Genomic DNA, 14,874 nt, shown 5'->3' with positions numbered 1-14,874 from the left:
TTTTATCATCTTGTATTGGCTATTCAAGGCGACCAGGCTGTTCTTGTGATAAACAAATCCCACTTCATTCGGGCTGTTGGTGTTGAGTTCATCTGTCAATTACACATTGCATCGCGTTACTGGCCCATTAAACTTCCGTATTTTATTATGCCGCGCTTAGCAGTGAACTGCTTAAGCAACGAAGTCCACGTCTTAATCAAAAATGAATCATTGACAGCGGCCTAAAGTTCAAAGGCGGGGCTCATAATATTCACGGGAGAGATCTTCCAGCTGAGATTTGCGTTAGGCGATACATATCGGCACTGCTCTGCCGTACAGTCAACAAAAATATTGAAGATTTCTACCTTAAGTACTGGCGAGTTGCTGCTCATAGGAGTTGGCGGCAATCCTCAGAAGACTCTTCTTATAGGGTGCTCGAAGAAGTGCCAAGCACCCATTACCACACTTATGCGTGTGAAAATTTTTGGTTCTGACATTATGTTCTCGCCCACACCTCTATTATGAGATGCTACGAGCTAAATGAGTAATAGCTAGGCGTAACAGAGGGTGTGGAGTGAAACTTTAATACCCTCTGGGGTGTAATTGTAAACTCGGCGTGGAAATAGGCGAACCTTATCTGCTTTCGCTTGTGAATTTGCTTTATACAGGTTAGTGGCAAATATTACGAATAGCAGAACAAGCACGAGGCAAATTGAAATGCTCAATTTGTCCTTTTCTCGTCGAATCTAAGCACCTTCGCTATTCTCGGAGCAACGTGTACGGACGAGAAGAACTTCAGTTTGGCCTAGTTGGTGTTTACTGCATATCATATTGATGGCAAATAATGATGGGAACAGTGGAAGAGAACACAAAAATACGACATGGGCGGTAACTTTCAACTGTCTTATTCACGGCAACCCATGGGCATATATAGACAAATAGAACATGCGCAGAACGCAGCTCCCAAGAACATTGATCAGCCCAGCGGGGCAACCGATTATCAAAAAAATCTATCTCCGATCGAAACAACCTAATGGAAGCGTCACTAACACAGTCTTGGTCTATCTTCTTTATGTGATATGCCTGCATCAGTTCGCGTGCAGTCTGGTCCTGGCTTCTCCCCGGAATGTTTATTTTTCTTTATTTGCGGTCACTATCATATGCGGAGAATGGACGGGATGTGAAAGAAAGGAAAGGTAAAGCGAAGACACGTCCCGTCTTTTCTCGCTCCACCGAGAGTGAGGTGGCTCAATCTCACACAGCGTTTAGTACCACCCTCTAACAGAGCCTTGCACAGTTCGGGGCACACTACGCCCCCCCGCCGTACTCGCCGCCTGTCTTGCGTGCCTACATATAGTATGACGCTGCGCGCGCAGCATACGGCCGTAATGATAACAGCATTTGTGTTACCAACACGACACGGCGTTTTGTGCAGGAACGTATAGCGAACGCAGAATTTTCCTGAAAGAAAGAGCAAACCAGGCACATTACGATAACTATTTGGGGACAAGATGCACTCTAAAAGGTGGCAAATTTTCTACGCCCTTAAAAAGATTCCTCCCTTTGGCGCTTATCTTGTGCCACAAGAATAATCGTGATCTATCTTTCCCGTACTTCCTTTCTTTAACACTGCGTTCCCGGTACTTTCAAGTCACGAAAAGCATGCGCATTTTTAGCGTGACGTATAGCATTCCGGAAAGAAAAGTAGCGAGCGCAGCGTTTTCAAAAACGAAAGCGCAAGCAATTGAGGCAGACGACGATTATTGTTGTAGGACAAATATGCACCTCAAAAGGTGAAACTGTTTCAAGAGCGCAGAGTGCGCTCCCTCTAGCCAACTAGCGTCTTCCACGTTCTCGACGACAGGTCAACGCCTTCTACGCATCCGTGCCCCCTATGAAAATGAAGCCGCTCTACAACTACGTGGCCGTCAAAGGCGCCATGCGTGGTCTCATGCGGGACCCGGAGTTCCGGTTCATGAACCAGGAGTGGAAGATCGAGGACTCCAGCACCCTGCGGGGGTACAGCCTGGTGCCGCCCGAGCTGGAGTTCCCGTGGCTGGGACCGGGAAGGCCTTACGCCCTCGCCCTGGCCGGACTGGGCGTCCGAATGGCGGCCACGCTCTACTTCCAATCGGTGGCGAGGCTGGCGAACGCCTCAGAGACTACAGCCGCCAATTTCAGGCAAGTAAAAAAAAATGGCTGTGGCTTAGCTAAGGTTAAGCCCAGGATGCGAAGCATACTAGCCTTTATTTTAACGCGACAGCGTTAAGGAGCTCGCGTCGCAGAAAAGCCGGTGTCGTCGGTGTCCGTGTCTGCGGCGTTGCACTTCATGAATAAATCGTTGTCGCGCCGAACGCTGTGTTGCTCGACGCTCACCGCGTCCGATGCGGGGGCGACGCAGCGAGCGACGGCGGGAGTTCGAGCCCCGTTTCTCCTCTATCGTGACGTCACGGTGTCACGTGGTATGGAAGGCAACACCGCCGCGCCTGAGGAACTGGGTTGAGCTCTAGTAATATGCTTCGCATAAAAAGCGATGGAAATCATTTCAGTGTCCATTTATGCGGTTCATTGATTCCCCGTCGTACAGCTGGGAAGCGTTTAGCACTTCTGTGGCTGATGCCAACAGATAACGAAGCTACGGAAAAGCGCAGAAGAAAGGAAGTATTCGATATTTGAAGCATTCCAATAACAAAGAACAAATCGCAGATGATTAGGTTTAAGTACGTGACAAGGAAAATGAGAGTGAAAAAGAAAAGGCAACTTTCCAGTATGGAGGAGCAGGGTCCATGACCCCTCCTTGCGACGTGTGGCGCTGTCGTCGCATGCGATGCAGCTAAGATAGAGCTACCACGTGACGCCGTGAGATAACCCTATCGGATCAATGCTTCGTGGTTTGCATGTGCTCTGAAATTGTTAGACACGCTTAGTGTGAAGAATGTTTATATTAAACTTGAAAATGTGCACAGCTATGCAGGATCAGTGTATTGCTTCATGCCAGACTTTGGGAGTGCCGGCGAGAGATCTGACGATATTGTGTTGTTCGGAATTATAGGCTTGGATATGTAGGATGGTGTCTATCTTATCTTTTTTTCTCTTTAGTCTGTTAAACGTTCGACTAATACTGGAGTATTGTAGTATGCTTGCGTCCATTAACGAGCTCAATAATGTGGCGATGTTGTAAAATGTACATCGAAATGCAATGACACTTGCATTAAAAACATGATCATTACACTTCTCGGTCTCAACTGCAGAAGGGAGATAAATTACCCACCATTAGCAATTGCTGTGTGCGAAGTTATTACGCCTTAAGTTTTTCTGCCAGCACAAAAATGATCAATTTAAAACTGATCCTGACAAATACGCTCACAATTTTTAGAGTAACGAGACATGAGCGCATTGAACACTTATTCAAGTACAGATTTCTAAGCTAAGACAAACTTTTCTGACAGAAAGTCAGAAAACGGAATATGTTTCCACGTGAGCTTGTGAACTGTAGGTCTAATAACGTCTTGTCAAAAACGAAACGAAACGAAGGTCTATCTGAGAATGTTGACCAAGTAGAATAGAGCTGAAGGCAGCAATGGTTCCTTTTCTTAGCGCTAATAATTTTTCCGTACAGACGTCTATTGTATCCCTTCTACTGCTTATATATATGCGCTTCTTTCTTTTTCTAATTTTGACGGCTGATGGCGTGTCTTCTCACCCATTTTGGGCCCCCTCTGTAATTCCGAATTCTGGCCGAAAATGGCCCAATTTCGTCGAAAGACCCCAGTTGTCAACACATTTTACGTCCTCCGTCAGAATAAACTCGCTCCAGTTTGCGCTGCCCCGAGGGATTACCTGCGGCGCCATCGACCAGAAGCTCCGCAAAACACTGCAAAGGAATGCTGCAAAAATGAAACAGTACTAATGACAAGCTCAGCTCCTCCGTCCATGGAACGAAAGGGGCTAGTATTCACTAGGGTACGAACCCATCTTCCGAATCTTGCAATAGTCTCCGACTGAGGCTACAGCAGCAGCTGTAGAAGTGCGTAAATGATTATATAGGGGCGGGGGGGGGGGGCAATGCTCAAGACAGCGCTCGCGAACAAAAGAAATGTTCCGCAAATGCGGCCGCAGATGTCTGGCGCCCTCTGCCAAAGACGAAGACGGTGTCGGCGCGGACATTCCGGCCGCAGCCGCTGCTCTGCGCGTGGTCTGGAGAACCTGGGAGGCGGCGAGAAGGGCGAACGCGACCCCGGCGATCAACCTCGGACCCGTGCCCAGCGACGCCGCCGTGTTCGCCTTCCACTGCTGGTTCTCGTGCGGACTGCGACCCTACCACGAAATGATTTGCAACTTGCCCCTGATGCACTCTAGCGACTTCGCGCGCGTCTATGGTTGCAAGGAAGGTTCGAGGATGAACCCGAAAACCAAGTGCGCGATCAGGGTGTAGGGCTTCGCGCGCGTGAACCTCTTCTATAGGGTTTACGCGCAGAGGATGCATCCCAGCACACTGTAATAAATGTGTGCTTTATCGCGGATTTCGCTTTTTTTTTCTGCGTCTGTCAATCTGTCCCTCCATCTCTCCGTCAGTCAGGTCGGGCCACGTCAGGTCCGGTCAAGCCAAGCTAAGTCCTGTCCTGTCTGTCGGTATAGTGATCATAAGTTTACACATCAGGCTGATGAGCAAAAGAGATCGTGGGTTCAAACTCCGGCCACAAGGACCAGATTCTGGTGGGGTTGCAGAATGCAAAATGCTTGAGGCCCGCAACCTGTGTACAGTGTTCTCGATTGTAGCAAGATATTCTGGTTGTAGCTGCAGACGTTCAGATGCGAACCTCTCACAAGGAACGCGAACTTGTACGACCAACTGCAAGGTGTCACAACGTTCCTGACACATGAGAGCGCGTCATAGAGCTCCGCAACTTTTTTTATTTATTTGTAGTGTTGCACAAAAACCCTACCGCAACCGCTGGTCGTATATGAACAACTGCAGGTAGTTTGCTTTCATCGGGCATTATGGTACCTAATCCCACGTGGTCAACGTTACGTATCATCATCAGCCTGGTTACGCCCACTGCAGGGCAAAGGCCTCTCCCATATTTCTCCAACAACCCCGGTCATGTACTAATTGTGGCCATGCCGTACCTGCAAACTTCTTAATGTCATCCGCCCACCTAACTTTCTGTCGTCCCCTGCTACGCTTCCCTTCCCTTGGAATCCAGTCCGTAACCCTTAATGACCATCGGTTATCTTCCCTCCTCATTACATGTCCTGCCCATGCCCATTTCTTTTTCTTGATTTCAACTAAGATGTCATTAATTCGCGTTTGTTCCCTGACCCAATCTGCTCTTTTCTTATCCCTTAATGTTACACCTATCATTCTTCTTTCCATAGCTCGTTGCGTCGTCCTCAATTTGAGTAGAACTCTTTTCGTAAGCCTCCAGGTTTCTGCCCCGTAGGTGAGTACTGGTAAGACACAGCTATTATACACTTTTCTCTTGAGGGATAATGGCAACCTGCTGTTCATGATCTGAGAATGCCTGCCAAACGCACCCCAGCCCATTCTTATTCTTCTGATTATTTCTGTCTCATGATCCGGATCCGCCGTCACTACCTGCCCTAAGTAGATGTATCCCCTTACGACTTCCAGTGCCTCGCTGCCTATTGTAAACTGCTGATCTCTTCCGAGACTGTTAAACATTACTTTAGTTTTCTGCAGATTAATTTTTAGACCCACTCTTCTGCTTTGCCTCTCCAGGTCAGTGAGCATGCATTGCAGTTGGTCCCCTGAGTTACTAAGCAAGGCAATATCATCAGCGAATCGCAAGTTACTAAGGTATTCTCCATTAACTTTTATCCCCATTTCTTCCCAATCCAGGTCTCTGAATACCTCCTGTAAACACGCTGTGAATAGCATTGGAGAGATGGTATCTCCCTGCTTGACGCCTTTCTTTATTGGGATTTTGTTGCTTTCTTTATGGAGTACTATGGTGGCTGTGGAGCCGCTATAGATATTTTTCAGTATTTTTACATATGGCTCGTCTACACCCTGATTCCACAATGCCTCCATGACTGCTGAGGTTTCGACAGAATCACATGCTTTCTCGTAATCAATGAAAGCTATATATAATGGTTGCTTATATTCCGCACATTTCTCTATCACCTGATTGATAGTGTGAATATGATCTATTGTTGAGTAGCCTTTACGGAATCCTGCCTGGTCCTTTGCTTGACAGAAGTCTAAGGTGTTCCTGATTCTATTTGCGATTACCTTAGTAAATAGTTTGTAGGCAACGGACAGTAAGCTGATTGGTCTATAATTTTTCAAGTCTTTGGCTTCCCCTTTCTTATGAATTAGGATTATGTTAGCATTTTTCCAAGATTCCGGTACGCTCGAGGTCATGAGGCATTGCGTATACAGGGTGGCCAGTTTCTCTAGAACAATCTGTCCCCCATCCTTCAACAAATCTGCTGTTACCTGATCCTCCCCAGCTGCCTTCCCCCTTTTCATATCTCCCAAGGCTTTCTTTACTTCTTCCGGCGTTACCTGTGGGATTTCGAATTCCTCTAGACTATTTTCTCTTCCATTATCGTCGTGGGTGGCACTGGTACTGTACAAATCTCTATAGAACTCCTCAGCCACTTGTACTATCTCATCCATATTAGTAATGATATTGCCGGCTTTGTCTCTTAGCGCATACATCTGATTCTTGCCAATTCCTAGTTTCTTTTTCACTGCTTTTAGGCTTCCTCCGTTCCTGAGAGCATGTTCAATTCTATCCATATTATACTTCCTTATGTCAGCTGTCTTACGCTTGTTGATTAACTTCGAAAGTTCTGCCAGTTCTATTCTAGCTGTAGGGTTAGAGGCTTTCATACATTGGCGTTTCTTGATCAGATCTTTCGTCTCCTGCGATAGTTTACTAGTATCCTGCCTAACGGAGTTACCACCGACTTCCATTGCACACTCCTTAATGATGTCCACAAGATTGTCGTTCATTGCTTCAACACTAAGGTCCTCTTCCTGAGTTAAAGCCGAATACCTGTTCTGTAGCTTGATCTGGAATTGCTCTATTTTCCCCCTAACCGCTAACTCATTGATCGGCTTCTTATATACCAGTTTCTTCCTTTCCCTTCTCAGGTCTAGGCTAATTCGAGTTCTTACCATCCTGTGATCACTGCAGCGCACCTTGCCGAGCACGTCCACATCTTTTATGATGCCAGGGTTAGCGCAGAGTATGAAGTCTATTTCATTTCTAGTCTCGCCGTTCGGGCCCCTCCACGTCCACTTTCGGCTATCCCGTTTGCGGAAGAAGGTATTCATTATCCTCATATTATTCTGTTCCGCAAACTCTACCAATAACTCCCCCCTGATATTCCTAGTGCCTATGCCATATTCCCCCACTGCTTTGTCTCCAGCCTGCTTTTTGCCTACCTTGGCATTAAAGTCACCCATTAGTATAGTGTATTTAGTTTTCACTCTACCCATCGCCGATTCCACGTCTTCATAGAAGCTTTCGACTTCCTGGTCATCATGACTGGATGTAGGGGCGTAGACCTGTACAATCTTCATTTTGTACCTCTTATTAAGTTTCACAACAAGACCTGCCACCCTCTCGTTAATGCTATAGAATTCCTGTATGTTACCAGCTATATTCTTATTAATCAGGAATCCGACGCCTAGTTCCCTTCTCTCTGCTAAGCCCCGGTAGCACAGGACGTGCCCGCTATTTAGCACTGTATATGCTTCTTTTGGCCTCCTAACTTCGCTGAGCCCTATTATATCCCATTTACTGCCTTCTAATTCCTCCAATAGCACTGCTAGACTCGCCTCACTAGATAACGTTCTAGCGTTAAACGTTGCCAGGTTCATATTCCAATGGCGGCCTGTCCGGAGCCAGTGATTCTTAGCACCCTCTGCAGCGTCGCAGGTCTGACCGCCGCCGTGGTCAGTTGCTTCGCAGCTGCTGGGGACTGAGGGCCGGGGTTTGGTTGTGTTGTTCATATAGGAGGTTGTGGCCAAGTACTGCACCAGGGTGGCCAATCCTGCTCTGGTGAGGGAGTGCGTTACCGGTTCTGGTCACCGGGATCAGGCCACACTCCAGGCTTGTTTATGCAATTTTAACAACATGCGGATTTTTTTTTTAATCCGGTGGAAAATTGCCGGCACCGGGATTCGAACCACGGACCTCTTGCACGCGAGGCGGGTGTTCTACCTCTACGCCACCGCTGCAGAAAAAAAAACGTTACGTAATCCCAGGTATAATCCTTTTATGTGATGCCCTCCGCTGCGCTTTTTTTTTCTTTTTTATGTCAGAAACGGCAAATCATGAAGCGCGGAGTTGGCGTCCAAATCCAAGCCCCGATGCCGGTTCTGTTTCAGTCATAGAAATAGATCTCGAAGGTTATGCTTTTGAGGACTACATACACCGGAAGTGATAGTGGAGCCCAAGAACACTCAATGGGCTCCATGTTTTAGCCTTCACAGAAGGAAAAGCAGGGTGCTCGATCAGGCGCACGTCCGGTTGCAATGGACGACGAATAGCTCAATTTTATCCCAGTGATTTTCCCAAACACAATTTCACACGCATAGAAAGCATATTAAAACTTAATCACTTTTATTTCTGGCCATGTAGAGCAGATTTGTACAAAAATACATACACACATTGATATTCAGAAGTTACTCGGCATAGTATTTCACTATTTAGTAATTGGTTGGTTGAGGTAATCACAACTGTAAACCCAGTCCAGCGTATCCAAGACATTACTATAGTCTATACTCTACGTATTCCATGCTTCAATCAGAATGTTTGTGCATTAAACGCACCGCAGCATATCTGATACGTTGAGGATTACAGGTTAAAGAATGAGAAGGCATGCAATATGGATGACGTTTATTGTTAGGGAATGAGCTGCAGAAGACGCAAACATTCTTATAAGAGTACGTCACGGGGGCTGCCACTCCCCTCCACCCGATTTGCCGGTGCAGTCCGTGGACTGCTGCACGAAGTCCTTCGTCTCACGTCCAGATTCGTGTTCTCTGAATCTGCAATGGGAATGTTCCAGATGTACCAATAGAACAGGTTTGCTCCAGAAAGAGCAATAACTGTTGCGCCGGAAGTGCTCTGAATCCCCCATTGGAATTCACCAATGATTTTGCACTGACAATCGTTCTGGACAGCCCCGATGAAGATGGCGCGCTAGAAGAGAGCACCGTGCTGAGAAATGATGGTCGTCATCATCATAAATAATGGACAGTTAGATGCGTCAGTGCAGTTAAAATTTATTTATTTCTTTTGCTTCCTGTTCTGCAAGTGAATAACAAAAAGCAAAAAAAAAGAGCTACTCGATTTCTTGGTGATTTTCTCTTTTCTGTCACTGTGTGTCGTTCATTTGTTCTTACTTAGTTTCTCTTTTTTGGCATCACACTGATTTGCCGTAATAACTGCAGTAAAGGCTCCATGGGCTTGATTGTTAAAGGTGTCCGTTGAATTTTTTCGCGTATTTTTTTCTTAGTGTTTCAGTTTGTCAGGATACGTGGCGTTCACCTTTGGCGCCTTTAACATTGATTATGTCTTAACAGACAATATCAGCTGTTATTGCGTTAGGATCCGATGTTCTTAACTCTTGTTTCACAACTGTAAATCGAAGAGTGTACAAAGTGCGTGGACCTGTTGCGCAGGCGCTACACTCGAAAGAATGCCTGAATTTACAAGTGCGATCAGTGTGCTTTGAAGAGCGTAAATTCTGCTGCGAGATTTCTTGTCTGTTTTGCCTTGGTAAATTAAGCTTAGGTTCCAGTTCTCAGATTGACGCTTGATGAGGAAACGTAAACTACAATTTTTCTTTTCGAACAGGCGTAAAGCGTTCAAGTGTCCTCAGTAGACAACTGCTTAACCGATTAAAATAAAAGGTGTTGCATTAAAAATAGAAGGCTGCTTCCTGCCGACTGTTGAAAAAGTTTGTCTTATGGCTTCGAACGTTTAACAAACAGTTCTAAATAATTTGTATTTAAAATATAGGTGATGCAGGAGCTTTATAAATTCGTAACATTATGACAAATGCAGGTGTCATGCTTCTGTGAACGGCATCTATTAGAGTATCCAAAATGACAAGCTGGGTTCTTAGAAAGGGGAACTGTTGCCATGCTCGCGAGGTTTTTATATATGTACCACCAAAAATTTGCGGAATACTTCAGAGTGATGCATCATACATAAATTTTGTCCGCCTTGGGAGTCTCAAAAGAGGTAGTTTACAGAATTGCGACATTGTTTATTCTATTTAATGCCGGTAGTTGTAATCGTGATTCTTCAGTATTTCGCAGTCTCGAAGAATTTCTGCAAGAACGTCAATCGTGTAAAGAAAAATCTGCTCTCTGTATTTACATGATATTAACTTTTAGCTTCAGATGCGGCAGCCCTTGTCGTAATACGTGCAGCGGTTGCCGAGAAAAACAATTTCTGCTTTGTGCTCCTCAGATTTTTCCCTTCTTTAGTTTATATTCGCCTATTAAATACAGAAATAAAGACGTTTAAAAAAATTATTCGGATTGGTGTTAAATATTGCTTCGAGACTCTTTCTAATGGATAATTTTCTTATTGGAATACTCATAGGTTTGCCTACATTCGTCGCCTCTGTCACCGTATGTTTCATAGGTCACCATTATCGCCTTTAATGTAATGAAAACTCAAATAACCTTGCTTTACTGCCTTTGTCACGTGACGTGTCGGTACGATGGAAGCCAAATCTTTTGGAGTAATACTAAAAATGTTTCTAATGTTTTTTTTTAATGATAGAAAGAAGGACAGGGCGGAAGAAACTTTGGGACGCTGTACCCTTTCTCTGTAGTACGTGTCTGTGCAATATGCGAATTCGTCTCATACTTCATGCTTCTTAAATGCCGAACCTAGGGACCAGCAGTGCGGCTTAAAAAATATTAATCTTAATAGGCATCCGCAACAGCTAGAGAGTAGATCACGTGATTCCAGCGTGTCAAGTGCCCCCAGAGGAGGACGTTCGACAATGCCGACACTACAACAGCGCAGCCGATCGAGAGGCCGTTCTCGCTCCCAAGTGCGCATTCAAGAAGGGCCGACCTGGGCGGACCGGGCCAAGCCAAAACCGCCTTCACAATCAAAGGTAACGCATGTAGCATTGCCAAAGCATAACAAAAAAGACTCTAGAATAGCTCAGCTAGCGGAAGAAAACACGCGCCTCAAGGCGGAGATTCAGCAAATGAGGGCGGATTTCGAATCGTTTCGGAAACACGGTTCCACTCCTCAGCTAGTCGACCAACAGCAGCAGCAGGTGCCGCAAAGTACACCGACCCCGCAAGGGGAGCAGTCGGTTCGCTCGGTCAAACGCAGGGCCCCTCCCCTGACGGAGGAGGGAAACCCGGTGGAACCCGAGTCCAGTAGCGTCCTATTGGGAATTAAGCAGTCGATTAGCTCATTGCAGCTAATGGTCCAGCAACTAGCGGAGAGCATGGTAGCGCTCGCGGCGAGAGTGACGCGTATCGGAGTACACGTGGCGCCTGTGGGTGCTAAACAAATCCAAGGCATCAATCATGGCGACCAACTCAACTAGAGAGCTGTTAGTGTGGCAGTGGAATTGCGCTAGCTTCAAAAAGCGCAAGGCTCCGCTGCTACAGTTCGTTGCCTCACAGGCGGACAAACCGCACGTCATAATCTTACAAGAAACTTTGGGTAGCGAGGTGTCCCTGCCCGGCTACCGGGTAGCCTCGTCGAAATTCGAACAGGGTAAGCGCGGAGTGGCGACCCTCGTCGCGAACAAATGCTCTTTCCAGGAACGAGATTTGAAATTAGGCAACGCGAAAGTGGAGGTAACCGTGATCGAACTCATACCGAACAGTTGGCTTAAAAACAGCGTATTCGTAGTGAACGTGTACAGCCTGCCCTCTGACCACAGACAGTCGTTCACAACGAAGGCGGCCTCAATGGCCAGGGGGGCCCCTCTCATAGTGGCAGGAGATTTTAACGCGCCCCACGGAGCATGGGGTTACGTAAGGCCAGTGCCTAAGGGAGAGCGGCTATTGGTGGCAGTCACTACGTGCTCGCTAGAGCTGGTGACGGACCCCCGCTATCCGACTCGACTAGGCACGTCGGTGGCGCGGGACACGACGCCCGACCTGACCTTCGTCAAGAACGTGCGAGGGGCCGAGTGGCGCAACCTGCACGAGAACCTCGGCAGCGACCACTACATACTGGCGGTCACGATCCCCATCAGGGCGGCACCACCGAGAGAATTTAAGGTCACCGACTGGGACGCCTTCCGCAAAATAAGGAAGGAAGACACAAACGAATACGCGGATCTAGACAGTCTTTTTAGAAGGCTCAAAGAGGACGTTAACACCGCGACGAGGGTTGTCCAAACTGAACTGAACGTGGAAAGGATGGACGCGAGATTGGCACACCTATTAGAGGCAAAGAATTCCATCACGGCCAGGTGGAAAACGCAAAGACTGAATCGCAGACTACGAAAGAAAGTAGCGGCACTAAACCGGGAGATAGAAGCGCACTCGATCGAGCTTTCCAAGCAACAGTGTAACGAGGTGTGCGCGTCGGTAGACGGACAAATGAGAACCGGGCGCAAATCGAACCTCCTAAAGCAACTGTTAGGCGACAAACAATCCAAAGGAAGTCAGAGATTGGCAATCGATAGGATTTTACAAAAGCAAAAGGAGCAGAGCAAAACGGAAAGCGAATTCCTAAAGGAGCTGGCGGAGACGTATCTGCCACTGGGCCCGTCAGGCGACGGCGACTATCCACAATACGCCGGGGCAGAGGTCGAAGAACTCGACGCACCTTTCACGGAATCAGAAATTTGGGATGCCTTACAAGGCCTCAACGGACGCTCCGCTACAGGCCCGGACGGGGTCTCGAACAAACTGTTGAGGAACCTAGACGGAAGGTCGGTCGAGAAGCTCACCGAAGAAATCAACAGAGTGTGGGAAACGGGAGAAGTACCAGAGGTGTGGAAAGAGGCCTCGGTCATACTTATACCGAAACCCGGTAAACCACTTGCGGCGGAGAACATGCGGCCAATATCGCTCACCTCGTGCGTAGGCAACACGGCCGAACATGCCATACATAACCGAGTATCCCGGTACATAGAGAGAGAGGGCCTCTTCCCACATAACATGGTGGGCTTCATACCGGGCCTCTCCACACAGGACGTAATGTTGCTACTCAAAAAGCATATAATTGACGGCATGACCAGAGACACCAGGGGCATACTGGCCCTGGACCTAACGAAAGCGTTCGACACGGTCAAACACAGATTTCTAATGGAAACGATCTCGATGATGGGGCTCGGCCGGAAATTCCACTCTTACATAGGCTCCTTCCTCAGAGACAGGAAAGCCACGATCAAAATTGGACAGGCCACGTCCGATTGGCACACGCTGGACGCGAGGGGCACCCCACAAGGGGCGGTGCTCTCCCCACTATTATTCAATCTGGCAATGAAAGGGCTCTATGGCCGGCTGACGAGAGTGACCAACGTCAATCACGCCCTGTACGCAGACGACATTACGGTGTGGTGCCCAGGAGGGTCCGACGCAGAAGTCGAGCAGGCTCTTCAAGAGGCGCTGGACACAACGGAAGAGTACCTGAAGGAAACGGGACTCCGTATGTCACCCAGCAAATCAGAACTGTTGCTGTACAGGCCCTCAAAACAAGGCATGAGGAATTTGACGCCGATCGATCAAATACCGATCAAATTACATACGAATGCCGGCCCGCCGATTCCCAGAGTGGACACTATACGAATCCTGGGGCTGCTAATTGAGGCGAAAGGTGGTAACACACAAACTGTCATGAAACTAACGTCCAAAACGGAGAACATGCTCCGGCTGATCCTCAGGGTGACGAACCGCAGAGGAGGGCTCAGCGAGAGCAGTCTCATCACACTTTACCACGCCTTCCTCATGAGTCACGTCAATTACGTAGCCTCGGCGCTAAAATGGACCAAGAGAGACGCGGCCAAAATAGAGACACTGATGCGCAAGAGCGTCAAAAGGGTGCTAGGTCTCCCGATCACTACAAGCACGGAGCAGCTCGATCGGTTAGGGGTCCACAATTCACTATCAGAAATCATCGAAGCGCAGACCAAGGCACAGGTCGTGCGGCTGTCGACCACCAGGGCCGGCAGGCGCATCCTAGAAGAAGCAGGGATAAATGCCGAGGCAGAGTGCAACGCACACAAGATTGCGCTCAGCGCGGCGGTAAGGGGCACTTTCAAGGTAGAACCGCTTCCGAGAAACGTCCACCCGCAATTCAACGAGGGGCGCCGAAAGGCGAGGCCCGAGCACTGCTGAAATCGACCGCCAACTGCCCGGGCCTGGCGGCATTTGTAGACGCGGCCCAGTATGGGCGCAGCGACCGGTACGCGGCTGTCTCGGTACGCTGGGATGGCACAATAATTAACGCAGCATCGGTCAAGAGGGTAACGTCCGAAGTGGCCGAACAGCTGGCAATAGCCATGGCAATGAGAGACCCCGAACGTCCTCACGTCTACACAGATTCGCGATCGGCGGCAAGAGCAATCGCCTCGGGCTCGATATCCCGGGAAGCGGCCGCCGTCCTCGGCAGCGAGGGAGCCGCGGGTCAGCACCTCGTCAAATGGTTTCCAGCCCACATGGGGGCCGACGTGCAACCCGAATTTCCCAACGCCAACGAGCTGGCGAACGGACGCGCGCGAGGACTCACGCACCGCGGCGATCGTGGCGAGCGAGGTGGCGGGGAGGGAGGGGAGCACCGAGACCCGCTGCTCACCTTCAACGAAGTAACAACACACTATCAGCTGTCGAGGAGGACCTTCCCACTCCCCCACGCTAAACTCACGAGACCACAGTCATCGATATTCAGAATGCTTCAGACAGGGTCGTTC

The 14,874-nt window shown here is 48.3% G+C and overlaps 1 protein-coding gene across 1 annotated transcript in view; it reads left to right on the top strand.

Moving 5' to 3' along the window:
* Positions 1-14,874, top strand: part of LOC139061033 (uncharacterized) — a 58,385-nt gene that overhangs the window by 1,339 nt on the left and 42,172 nt on the right. Inside the window, exon 2 of the mRNA XM_070540464.1 lies at positions 1,844-2,160. Coding sequence (XP_070396565.1) covers positions 1,844-2,160 — 317 coding nt within the window. The remainder of the gene's footprint in view (positions 1-1,843; positions 2,161-14,874) is intronic.

The sequence above is a fragment of the Dermacentor albipictus genome, chromosome 6 (assembly GCF_038994185.2).
Source record: "Dermacentor albipictus isolate Rhodes 1998 colony chromosome 6, USDA_Dalb.pri_finalv2, whole genome shotgun sequence".
In the NCBI taxonomy this organism is placed as follows: Eukaryota; Metazoa; Arthropoda; class Arachnida; order Ixodida; family Ixodidae; genus Dermacentor; species Dermacentor albipictus.
Note: the sequence above shows the minus strand (reverse complement) of the source record. Positions and strands in the feature narration are given on the sequence as shown.